Source organism: Carassius gibelio, chromosome A24 (genome assembly GCF_023724105.1).
Source record: "Carassius gibelio isolate Cgi1373 ecotype wild population from Czech Republic chromosome A24, carGib1.2-hapl.c, whole genome shotgun sequence".
Taxonomy (NCBI): Eukaryota; Metazoa; Chordata; class Actinopteri; order Cypriniformes; family Cyprinidae; genus Carassius; species Carassius gibelio.
This window is the reverse complement of record NC_068394.1, coordinates 7,469,365-7,483,048: the sequence shown is the minus strand read 5'-3', so window position 1 is coordinate 7,483,048 and position 13,684 is coordinate 7,469,365. Positions and strand designations below refer to the sequence as shown.

Sequence of the window (13,684 nt, the reverse complement as noted above, 5' to 3'; positions counted from 1 at the left end):
GAAAGGCCGTGAAAGCAAGTGAGCGGGTTTGTCTCTCCTGGTGAGATGTGTTGGTTCATACCTGGTGTATACACGAATGAGGGTTTGATAGTTTTGTTTGTCACAGCTTAAAAACAAAACAAAAACAAAAATTACGATCAAATATTAGGTCAGGGTTAGCTTTACTAGGTTTTTGGCTACATGCTTGAGGAGTTGATGTTACTGAACGTGTAGAGACTCCAGGTGGTTATGATGTTCAAGCGTATTGCGAATTCACGGTACACTGACAGAAAGCAAAGCAGTCAGTGTGATCCGGAAGTGATGGACTCGGATGTGATGAACGAGTGTGAATACCAGCCAAATAGATTTAATGCGGAACCTAAACATTCTTACACTGTGGTGTAAAATCTGACAGCACAGATCACTGGCCTCGTGTATAAAATGTATGTAGGTTTCATCCCAAATGGGAAGCTGATTAAAAATTAATCACAAATACAAAAACTTGAGATGCACAGCTATTGAAATTCTGCCCAATGAGATTGTGAAAATCTGATAATTTTTTTCACATTATGGCTGATGCACAGCTGATATTATAAATCTATACTATATTGTTAAAAACAAGAAAAAAAAAAACAGGACAAATGACTGTTACATCTCTCCGACATGCACTCTAAAAGACAAAGTGCTCTCAAAGGGTTACATTTTTGCCATAAACTATGGAGTGCAAAAGTGCCCACCTAACTTTTTCAGCAGCATTGGTTCTGGAAGTATTTTTCCCATAAGGATTTTCATAAAAGGCTTTGTTAAAGCCTTATAAGCCATGAACCAAGCCAACCAGCTGCAACATTAAAAACATTTATTTGAAACAAAAAAGTATTTGAAAATCGGACAAAAAGACAAAGATACAGATTTAATGGATTGTACTTGACTTAAGTGAGGGAAACGACTACAATCCCATGAAGCACTGCACATGACAAATAATAAATGTTGAAGTATAAACCTACTCATTTAAAACTGTTAACTATATCCATTTTTTGGCACGATTTGCAGGCCGTAATTCTCTGATTAGTGCAATTTTCCTGCACAGCATCATGGGTAATGTAGTTTCCACCATGAATTCCAATTGATACATGATGGTAGATTTTTTTAAAACCTCACAGCTCAAAACAGGTCTGTCTTTTTGTAAGTTATCGATAAAAAAAACAATTAGTAATGCCACGATCGAGTAAATGAATGAAATGTGCTTATAAGGATGATTAACTGCAATAAAACTACTCTTAATCACTTTCTAGTTTCCCCGTAAATTGTCTGAATTTACTGAAATACAAGATACATTTTCCTTAAAAAAAAACTAAAAAATGACTAAATATAAACCTAAGCTGATTGCTAGGTTAACCCAACATTGGATTGAGTATGTGCTTCCCAATGTGCATTTTGTTGGTACACAACATTTAAACATCAGGCCCTGTCAGATCTTTCAGTGCTGTCCTATGAAGTCAAAGGGGCACAGATAAAACTCTTGGAGGTCCCTGGGGTCAGCAATCAGGCCGAGTCGGGGCTTGATAAGTATTAAATCAAAGGAAATTTCACAGAAACGCTAAGCAATTCCCAGCTGAGCAATGACTTAAGCTGTGGATGTAATGAAGAGATTATCAGAGGCTTTTTGACTGATGGTTGACGCTCTCCATTCTCTTTGTTACACAATCTGTTGTATAATGTGCTGTGCTTGGTAACTTCCAGTGTAGAGTGGTACATCTACCCTGTGTCTGAATTTGTTTATAGGTTGACAGTGTGCGTGCATGCGTGTGTGTGTGTGTGTGTGTATGTGTGTGTGTGTGTGTGTTTGTGCGTGCATTAGGCAGGGAAGATGATGCTTACCTAGCATGCGAATATACAGAGCGGTTTGATCAGAGCTGTCATAGGAGATTGCTCCGCGTCTCTGCGGGGGAAGAGATGCAGACAAACGTCAGTATTTGCATTTACTCAAACACGTGGGAAAAACTCATATACAAGCCAAATGCTCAGGAGTGTATATTCAAATATGGCTCATACAACACCACCACAGCTTCGAGAAAGAAAAACAACTCATAATAGTTCTCTATTGTGTATTTTCTTTTCTACATTTTCGTCATATTTTGCTCTGTTCTTTGGAACCATCTGATGAAAACCAATAATTGTAAATATGCTTTTATACTGAACATTATTAAACAGTCAATGGGATTTTAAGAAGTAAAAAGAGGGCTTTTAAAAGGCCTTGAAGTGTCTTTCAAGTACAAAGATGAACAATCCACATTAAACAATCCAAGATGACCAAGTACCTTGGAGTACAACAAATACTATAGTAAATGGTAATCATTCATTAGCATTGTATAGCATTTGGTACAACAACAACATTTAACTAGATAAAAAAGTTCGTCAAGACAAACTTTAAGTTGGCTTGAGAAAGCCTGACCAGAAAGTCTGAAAAAGTTTGAAAAGTTTGAAAAGTTTGAAAAGATTGAAAAGTTTAAGTTTAAAAAGTTTTAAGTTTGATGGTTTTCAGTCTGAGATATATAGATAGATAGACAGATAGACAGATAGATAGATAGACACAGTCAGAAGATAGATAGATAGCTAGATAGATATATAGATAGATAGAGAGATAGATAGATAGATAGATAGATAGATAGATAGATAGATAGATAGATAGACAGTCAGAAGATAGATAGATAGTTAGATAGATATATAGGTAGATAGATAGTTTGAAAATGTGAAAAGTTTAAAAAGTTTAAAAAGATTTAAGTTTAAGAAGTATAAAAATGACAGTGATTAACATATTGTTAGCATTACAAGCAAGTGACTATCATGTGACAAGCATGTACTTAGCATGATTAGCAAGGTATCTAGCATGTCGCTAGCATAATTAGCAAGTGACTAGCCATGTCGTTAGCATGATTAGCAAGTTACTAGCATGTCGCTAGCATGATTAGCAAGTTACTAGCATGTCGCTAACATGATGTTAACATGATTAGCATGTTTCTAGCATGCGACTAGCATGTTGCTAACATGATTTTAACATGATTAGCATGCGACTAGCATGTTGCTAGCATTATTTTAGCATGATTAGCATGTTGCTAGCATGATTTTAGCATGATTAGCATGCGACTAGCATGTTGCTAGCATGATTTTAGCATGATTAGCATGTTGCTAGCATGATTTTATCATGATTAGCATGTTGCTAGCATGATTTTAGCATGATTAGCATGCGACTAGCATGTTGCTAGCATGATTTTAGCATGATTAGCATGTTGCTAGCATGATTTTAGCATGATTAGCATGTTGCTAGCATGATTTTAGCATGATTAGCATGTTGCTAGCATGATTTTAGCATGATTAGCATGCGACTAACATGTTGCTAGCATGATTTTAGCATGATTAGCATGTTGCTAGCATGATTTTAGCATGATTAGCATGTTGCTAGCATGATTTTAGCATGATTAGCATGCGACTAGCATGTTGCTAGCATGATTTTTAGCATGACTAGCATGTTGCTAGCATGATTTTAGCATGATTAGCATGCGACTAGCATGTTGCTAGCATGATTTTAGCATGATTAGCATGTTGCTAGCATGATTTTAGCATGATTAGCATGTTGCTAGCATGATTTTAGCATGATTAGCATGCGACTAGCATGTTGCTAGCATGATTTTAGCATGATTAGCATGTTGCTAACATGATTTTAGCATGATTAGCATGCGACTAGCATGTTGCTAGCATGATTTTAGCATGATTAGCATGTTGCTAGCATGATTTTAGCATGATTAGCATGTTGCTAGCATGATTTTAGCATGATTAGCATGCGACTAGCATGTTGCTAGCATGATTTTTAGCATGACTAGCACGTTGCTAGCATGATTTTAGCATGATTAGCATGCGACTAGCATATTGCTAGCATGATTTTAGCATGATTAGCATGTTGCTAGCATGATTTTAGCATGATTAGCATGTTGCTAGCATGATTTTAGCATGATTAGCATGCGACTAGCATGTTGCTAGCATGATTAGCATGTTGCTAGCATGATTTTAGCATGATTAGCATGTTGCTAGCATGATTTTAGCATGATTAGCATGTTGCTAGCATGATTTTAGCATGATTAGCATGCGACTAGCATGTTGCTAGCATGATTTTTAGCATGACTAGCACGTTGCTAGCATGATTTTAGCATGATTAGCATGCGACTAGCATATTGCTAGCATGATTTTAGCATGATTAGCATGTTGCTAGCATGATTTTAGCATGATTAGCATGTTGCTAGCATGATTTTAGCATGATTAGCAGGCGACTAGCATGTTGTTAGCATGATTTTAGCATGATTCGCATGTTGCTAGCATGATTTTAGCATGATTAGCATGCGACTAGCATGTTGCTAGCATGATTTTTAGCATGACTAGCATGTTGCTAGCATGATTTTAGCATGATTAGCATGTTGCTAGCATGATTTTAGCATGATTAGCATGCGACTAGCATGTTGCTAGCATGATTTTTAGCATGACTAGCATGTTGTTAGGATAGATAGATAGATAAGTTTGAATAGATAGATAGATAGATAGATAGATAGATAGATAGATAGATAGATAGATAGATGAGTTTGAATATAGATAGATAGATAGATGAGTTTGAATATAGATAGATAGATAGATAGATAGATAGATAGATAGATAGATAGATAGATAGATAGATAGATAGATAGATAGATAGATAGATGAGTTTGAATATAGATAGATAGATAGATAGATAGATAGATAGATGAGTTTGATAGATAGATAGATAGATAGATAGATAGATAGATAGATAGATAGATAGATAGATGAGTTTGATGATAGATAGATAGATAGATAGATAGATAGATAGATAGATAGATAGATAGATAGATAGATAGATAGATAGATAGATAGATAGATAGATTAGTTTTAATATAGATAGAGAAGTTTGATAGATAGATAGATAGATAGATAGATAGATAGATAGATAGATAGATAGATAGATAGATAGATAGATAGATTAGTTTTAATATAAATAGATAGATGAGTTTGAATATAGATAGATAGATAGATGAGTTTGATTATAGATAGATGAGTTTGATTATAGATAGATAGATAGATAGATAGATAGATAGATTAGTTTTAATATAGATAGAGAAGTTTGATAGATAGATAGATAGATAGATAGATAGATAGATAGATAGATAGATAGATAGATAGATAAGTTTTAATATAAATAGATAGATGAGTTTGAATATAGATAGATAGATAGATGAGTTTGATTATAGATAGATGAGTTTGATTATAGATAGATAGATAGATAGATAGATAGATAGATAGATAGATAGATAGATAGATAGATAGATAGATGAATATATATGATATGATAGATGAGTTTGAATGGGTTAGTAATAGTACATACAATATGTACATAGTACATAGACTATGAGTTTAATGGGCTTCAGTGTGTTTAGATTTGAATTTTTGACAGTTGGAGTTTGACGGAATGTTCAGTTGAGCAGAGGCTTTTCAATGTAAGTCTATGGGAGTTTTTATGATTTTTAATCTTCAGTTTTATGAAAAGTCTAAGTCCGATCAGTCTAAAAAGATATAGCAACTAACTTCAGATCAGTCTGAAGAGCTGGGCTGAGTTTGGAGTTTGTAGAGTTAAAGCTCTAGGAGGAGTAGCAGTCAAAAGTTTTAGTCTCAGAAGAATAATAATAAGAAGTTTAAATACAATATCAGTAAGTTGGCTCTCTCAAGCCAACTTAATTATCAAATATCTATAAAAATGCTTTTGAACCTGGGAATGCAGAGATATCAAGTCTGCCCAATATCAATAATCTTATCATATTATATTTATATTATTTTAAACCTCATAAATGACTGATATTAAAATAATGGATTATTTTGAGTTTAAATCAAACAGCATAAATTAAATTTATTCACTTAATATAAGGACTATAGATCACATAATTAAAAAAATACAGTATGAAAAATACATAATATCATGGTATAACAAATTGCCATAAAATCAAAAATAATTAACATATATAATAAATATGCTATTGAACATACTTAGTGAAGCACAGATATTAAAATTCTGGCTGATACCAATAATTAAATAATAATTTTAGTTTTCTATCATAAAAAACTGATAAATAGCAGATGTTAAAATACTATTTTGTCTTTTGTATTATACTATTTTGTCCATTTTGTCTAAATAAATCAAAAAGTGTATAAATTAAATCCAATAATTGAAAAAAGTGAATAAGCATCACAACATTAAAACAGTATGAATAATAAATAGATGATCATTTTAATATCTGCTAATATTTTATTTTCTGATATTTACTTTTAATAGTGTTACTGATATTATGCTGTGTTCCAGGCAGGTTTTTGAGCTCGTAAGTCGCGATTTCAAACCACGGCTAACAACTTTTTACCGTTCCAGGCAAGTCACGCCAAACTTCCTGAGCGCAAGGAATTGTAGCTAGATTATTAATTTTATTGCAACATTACATCGTCCTAAAATCGTTTTTCAGCATGTACAACCTGCATAAACACTTCATCCATAGGCAATATTATTGGGGATGCCATTGGCGTTTCGCGTGCTGTGTGACGTCAGAACTCGGAGTACATCGATCTAGTACAAGTTCACGGGTGGGAATTCACGGGTTTGACTGCCGTTCCAGTGCACTTTCACGGGTTATGGTCGGAAAAACATGGGTTACAAGTTGCCTGGAACGCGGCATTAGTATTTCTAAAGATCAACTTTTCAAGGAATGTTTGAGTTAATGATAGAGGGTAGTTGCACAATAAATTTTTCCAATACACAAATAATGCATCTCTAAACACACTCCTTCATATTTATAAGAAAAAAAAAATTTCCTCTTGATAGTAATATTAGATTTAAACGATGACATTAGGCCTTCCTTCAAGTACTTCATTAAAGTTCGCATATAATTATTCAAGTGGTCATGCAAAGAAAAGAGTAAGTAAATATATATCTCCTTATCTCGAAATACCTCTTATTTAAGTGACTGGCCAATCCGTGACTTAAATCTCAATCCTGCTATAATCACATGAAAGAATGGCATATGAAGGGCCGAATGTGAGCTCAACTCTGTTAGCAGCCCAGCCTCCAGTGCGCACACACTCACACTGCAATTTCCCAGCAGCGGGAGGAAGCTAGAGAGAAGAAGCCTGCTTCACTGAATTAAACCTGCATCATCTGTCCAGTGTGATCTGCTCTCCTGCCCATTACGCTTCCACACTGGGCCATTCAGAGATTAATTCAAGAACAGACACTTGCACCGCTGCTCATTATGCAGACGCAAGTGTGATTGGCCGTCTCAGAACAGTGGGTGGAGCTCTCTATGACCGCAGCACTCGAAAGAGGCCTTTGTTCGCCGAACACGTATTTTTTACTTGTTGTTTCTTAAAGGTAGTACAGGCTTATTTGTTTAAGGATTTTACAGACATGGCTAGCAAAAAAAAACAACAACTAGAAGACAGCATAAGGGCTTGTTATAAAATGCTTTGTGAGAAGACTTGATGAACACGTACACCTTACGCTGTTGTATTTTCTTTGTTCTTTGCAAGAACTCATCCATGTGAACTCAAAACACAAGGGGATCCTTTGGAGAAGATGATGAGGAGAAAGGTTAGCTGTGAAATCATAAGACCTCGCACGTCTTGTGCCATCATATACCCAAAAAGAACCTGTGCATACGCAGACAAAGACAAGCACTGGAGCGCTTCAGCTTTTAGATGGCTGGTCAGGGTGTCCCCAGATGGCATACAATTCAGTCTCTGACGTCAATGGACTGAACCAATTTGCATACTTGATTTTTATCCATTAACAACCCTCTCGCGCCTCGAGCCTCTGCCCAATAAAACTGCAAATGCACAAAACTAGGGCTGTCACTAAAGATGGGCGATAAAAGCCGAAGAACTCAGCCTTGAGACAATATCTCAACATTTATGTTCTGGGTTTGGGTCCAGTTTTTGTTTTTTTGTCAAACGGCAACTGTTCACATATTTAATGCAATTAAAAATGTATTAACGCAAATATATATTTTAAGATTATTATATCTTTATTATACATATATATCTTTATTATACATATACATATATATATATATATATATATATATATATATATATATATATATATATATATATATATTTATTTTACCGGTCAAAAGTTTGGAATCAGTAAGACTTAATCTTTTTTTAAAGAAGTGTCTTATGCTCATCAGGGTTGCATTTATTTTATCAAAATACAGAAAAAAAACAGTAATCTTGCAAAATGTTATTACAATATAAAATAATACTTTCTATTTTAATATCCTTTAAAATATGATTTATTTCTGTGATGCAAAGCTGAATTTTCATCAGCCATTACGCCAGTATAAAGTGTAAAATGATCCTTAAGAAATTATTTTAATATGCTGATTTATTATTAGACTTATCAATGCTGGCAACAGTTGTGCTTCCAAATATATATATAAAAAAACCAATACTTTTTTTAGGATTCTTTGATGAATAGAAATTTTAAAAAGAACAGCATTTATTTAAAATATAAATCTTTTCTAACAATATACATCTTTGCTATCACTTCTTAACAATTTAACACATCCTTGCTGAATAAAAGTTTTACTTTCTTTCAAAAAAAAGAAAGAATAAAAATGTATTGTCCCCAAACTTTTGAACTGTAGTATATATTGTTAGAAAATGTTTATTTTTTAAATAAATGTTCTTTTTTTTAACGTTTTTATTCATCAAAGTATCCCGGAGTCATTTAAAATCCCTTAATACGACTGTGAAAAGCAACTACAAAGACGATTTTAGCACAATATGCTCATGTAATCCTGTGACAAGTGCATTTATTAAAAATGAAGGACAGAGGGTCTGGTAATCTGCAGTCAGGAATTATTCGGTCAGGGTATTAACGTTGTTGGAGGGCGGTCTGCAGTTTGAGAGGCAAACAGGCCTTAACTGATGGCAGTACTTTGAGTTAAGTTAATAACCGGTGGAACAGATGAACTGTAAAACTGTTAAGTGAATAAACAGGCTACAAAAACAACTGCACCCTGCAGTAACCCTCATATGACATTTTGACATCTGTAATAGCCACCATCAGGCCAGTGAAAAATGTTCTCGAGTCATCCACTATTGCAGTATCAACAAACTCTTTGTTTACACACATTACTTGGTGTTTTTGCATGTGAGTAATTTCTACTAGGGGGCTGAGCGGGGCATGACAAACCACCCAACCGTGCCCATATGGGTTCAGCACACAAGCTTCAGCGCAGCCGAACATGTAGAGGGAACGAAGGAGTAGAATTTCTTAGAGGCCAACGCCGCTTGTGCGCCAGCGAGGCATGACGGTCTGTGCTGTTTTGTTGACTTTCAGCAAGATGGCTAGGGGCTCAAACAAAAAAATAATAATAAAAAATTGGGAGTTCAGCAGAAATTATTAAAAAAAAAAACATTTTTAATGTAGGCTGATTTTAAATTTTTATCAAAACAGTTCCCTGAATTCAGCTCAAAACAGACAAAATCGAAGGTCAGCCTTTCATGGAAACTTTTTATCCATGACAGACTGCAAATTATTATTATTATTATAAAAAACACACACACATTACAGGGTTAGAGACCTTATTAACTAGAACAATGTCTAAAATACTAATAATATTCTGGTGTAGGCCTATTTATTGCAGCTCACAATGTACCTTAGTCTAGATTTTCAGGCAAAAATGTATCCAGTAAAAATTTGTTTTTGACAATTAACTGGGAATAAGCATAAACATACCTCGATAGAGATTTAATGCCTCTTGTAAAGTGCTTTAAATGGTTAAAAAGCTACAAGGTCTAGTAGTACAAGTAAGACCTGACCGACATGGGTGTATGTGTATTTATTAAGATGTACTGTGACTACATAAGATTTAACTATACAAACTGAAGGAGTTTAAATTCCATACTTAGCCTAGTCAGCTAACCAAAGCCAAACCCAGACCAACTTTTACATAGAATACAGGTAAAAAAATTGTAAATGGGTTAAATTGAGCAAAGAGTACTAGACTTTTCGTTTAAAGTCAAAATATTGAATAATCCAATGCACAACCAGTAGTAGAAGTAGCAGTAATACTAAAATTACTGTTTATTTGCACTTCAGTTTCTGTAAAATATGTAATTAAGAATACAATTAAGCCACAAAAATCTAACCGGATTATGTTTTGTCTCATTTATAATGGTCAAAAGTTTCTTAGTCGTCTAAACACGGTTGTATCTGTTTGACAAGACTCTCCATAGCCTCAGGCGAACCTGAAACTCAATCCCATGCAGCTCGTTTGTTCAACAGTTCATTCTTTTGTGTCTTTCATTGATGTTTCCTAAATACCTCATTGAGACATCATGTTCAACTAAACTATTTAGACGATCAATATCTCACATCTCAAAAATGCGTGCAGTCACGCCTACTTCACCATGATACCAGGCATTTGCGACGCAAATGAACGGCTTCATCTAATCATAATAAAACACCACATGCAGTCAAGAAAATAAGATTTGAGAACATTTATCCGCAATGACATTAAAGCAAAACATTCCGTATTTTATCTCTAGACTGAATCTTGGGTGTGAACTCTGTTTACAAGATGGATTATTGTGAGACGTTTGGTTTCACAATGTGGACAAACAACTGCTGTCCCATTTACCTAGTTTTAATATGTAACTGTCAAATGCTTGACATATGCTATTTTTGAAGTGAGTTCCATATACACATCCAGTATTGTCTGATTCATGGTCACTATAAAGATTTGCAAAAGATAACATCAGTTTTATAATATCAGACTTTTATTTATTTATTGGGATTAAGTGCGCCTTATAGTGCGGAAAATACGGTACTCAGAAAATCCCAAGATTAGTGATTCCTATTCCTTGAAAGTTTTCCTGAAACCTTCATGTCACAGACTCCGCCTGATTACCATCATTTATCAAATTTGTGTGTCCAAATGCTGCTAAATCGATGTATTTCTTGAAACAGCAAACACAAGGACTGCTTTGATGGTGGTAAAAGGCATGATTGCCACCTTTTATGAAGCTCTTGAGGAATTTTAGCAATGCTTTGAGGGGTCTATTTGAACAGGTTAGCAGGCCTACAAGCCAATTATTGACACAGCGTTTGGATGCGAAACAAGTTAAAGGCTTGTGTGAAGAGGGATGGAGCCCAATCAATTCACCAAGAGACTTCACAGTAACACGCCACAATCACACACTGTAAATGACTTATGTAATTTGCACAGTATTTTACTGTAATATATACAGTAAGATACTGTAAAATGAGTATGCATTATTTTACTGTAAAAGGCAAAGGATTATGGGAAAAAATACAGTCACTACTGTAAATTTTCAGTAGTAAACTTCCCCGCAAAAAACTGACCAATGGCAAGATAGATTTATTTTTTTGACTGTTTGGTGGAAGTGGCTATATAAGGACAAAAGAGAAATATTGCATGGTTAACTTGACAAAAAGATTAGATTACTATTTCTGTTTTATGCAAAACGGAGATATTTCAAGTAGATTTTTAATATTTAAATTTTTTCACTTGTTAAACAGCAAATTAACATTATTCATCATGCCGTTTTCCATGTCGGGAGTTGGAGCCTTTTTTTCTGACTGATGGCCAGAATTAAACCGTATGAGAAACACGAGTACGTTTTTCTGCCCTTTAATGCATATTAGCTAGTCTGGCGAGTCATTATTTAACCTTAACAGCAAATTAATGTGAAATACTGAGGTAAAGTGCGTTACACAGTATTTTCTAGTAAGTTACTTCTTTTGTTTGTTACTTTCAGGTTTCTGATCTGGATGTCATCTGCAATGTCCGAGGTGTAACTTTTGGAGCCTCTTCTTGTAAAAGCCGTAGTATCGATCATAACATCAAATGGTAAATTAATGATGTCAGTTAGCCAAAGTCAACTAACGTAATGTTAGTTCAACAAAGAGAATCATACTTTTCAACCATCTTTTCTACACTGCCCCTTTATCACAAGTAAGGTAATTATCTTCAAATGCTATTTAAAAACGTGTGTACCAATGTTGCATGTAACTTAAGAGACGGACCCTTTAGCCCGAATGCACATTAAAATAATTTCTATCAAACCAGCACTTAAACAGCAAAAAGTAGCTGCTTTAGATATCTTCAACTTACTGTAGCCTATAAATAAAAAAATACTGATCTCACCATCTGTCAGAATTAGATTATTGTTACTGTATAGCATCAAATATAGATTTTTAATCATAGTAGGCCTATTATATGCATAGACTTTCTAGGACACACACACGGATTTAGAACGATTATATGAACAGAATGTTTAGCATTTAGCATGGTCTGTGGCAGGCTTTACTAAGTGTCAAAGCAACAAAATTCAATAAACGAAGTTAATATTAATAATAGTTCATATTAAAATAAGTGATTTAAATTGTAAAGAAAATACAGTCTTTTTGCTCTAGTTCGCAAAAACGGTTCTAAACAAAGCCATAGTTGGGCATCTTTCCACACAACATTTTTTTTTTCTTACAGGATTAATTGACCTTTTTTTGAACGCCTTGAATCAGTTATTCACTGATGCGTTCATAAAATGTAAAAAGTTTCTTACTTCGTTCCTGAATGAATCAGTAAGCAGTTTTGAACTAATTGATAAAATAAATTACTCAACGATTCAGTCATTAAGACATTGGATTTCTGCCACCAACTGGTAATTTTAGTCTTATTTTCCAAGGTATCTTTCAGTTTTTTTCTGTCATTACATATTTATGTATTCTAAATTTTATAGTATTATTTATGCAATTTGTAAGTGCAAAATATAATTATACTTGTCTCTTAAAAAAAAGTGCCTCCAGCTGCTGATAAGTTACTGTAAAAACTATTGTAAAACTCTGTAAAATTTTGGACTCCTTTCCACAATGCTGTCTCCCACTGGAGGTTCGACTGAGGCCCTCAAACAGGAGAAAACACAATCACCACTTCCTTTAAAGTGATCCAGGAAAAGGCAGTGGGAAAACTATATAGCATTTTGTTCCTCTTTGTTTACCGCATGTATTGCCTGACAAACACATAATTTCAAGATAAGCTTCAATTTACTAGAATAATCAATGGGAACACAATCACCACTGGCACCTATAGGAATCTGATAGGTTCCAAACTATAATTAGGCTAGTCGACTGGCCATAACCAAAGCCATGCAAGCTTTTCATGAGAATATTAAATGGAAAATAATTTTGAATATGGTAACATGTTAAAAAGAGCAGAGAGTACTAGATTTTTAGTTGAAAAATATAAATCAAATTAGCTAAAATACTGAATAATCCAATGCACTACCAATTCGACTATTCACTTCTTGCATGCTAACAGCTATGTTTCCATCCAAAGTTAATTTAAATTGGAATATTGCATAAAACATTTGCGAATGAATCATTTTTGCCATACCATGTTTTCAGAACTAAAATAGTCAGTTCATGGGAAACTGGCTCAAAATATCAAATGTTAAAATGAAAGTTGTTTCAATCAGGGAAGCTACTGTGTATTTTTTCTGCTTCATAAAATGACTTGCACCTGAAACCCAACAACAAACGCGGTCATGTTGTCTTGCGTTCAGACGATCTGAGGTTTGG

General features: G+C 34.2%; 1 protein-coding gene across 28 annotated transcripts in view; it reads right to left on the bottom strand.

Moving 5' to 3' along the window:
• LOC127945990 (high affinity cAMP-specific 3',5'-cyclic phosphodiesterase 7A) overlaps window positions 1-13,684 on the bottom strand; it is a 35,380-nt gene that overhangs the window by 6,944 nt on the left and 14,752 nt on the right. For 10 of the 28 annotated variants that reach the window (XM_052542228.1, XM_052542229.1, XM_052542232.1 and 7 more), the window contains exon 2: window positions 1,858-1,918. In XM_052542228.1, coding sequence (XP_052398188.1) covers window positions 1,858-1,918 — 61 coding nt within the window. The other 18 variants (XM_052542223.1, XM_052542224.1, XM_052542225.1 and 15 more) reach the window with 7 other exon arrangements.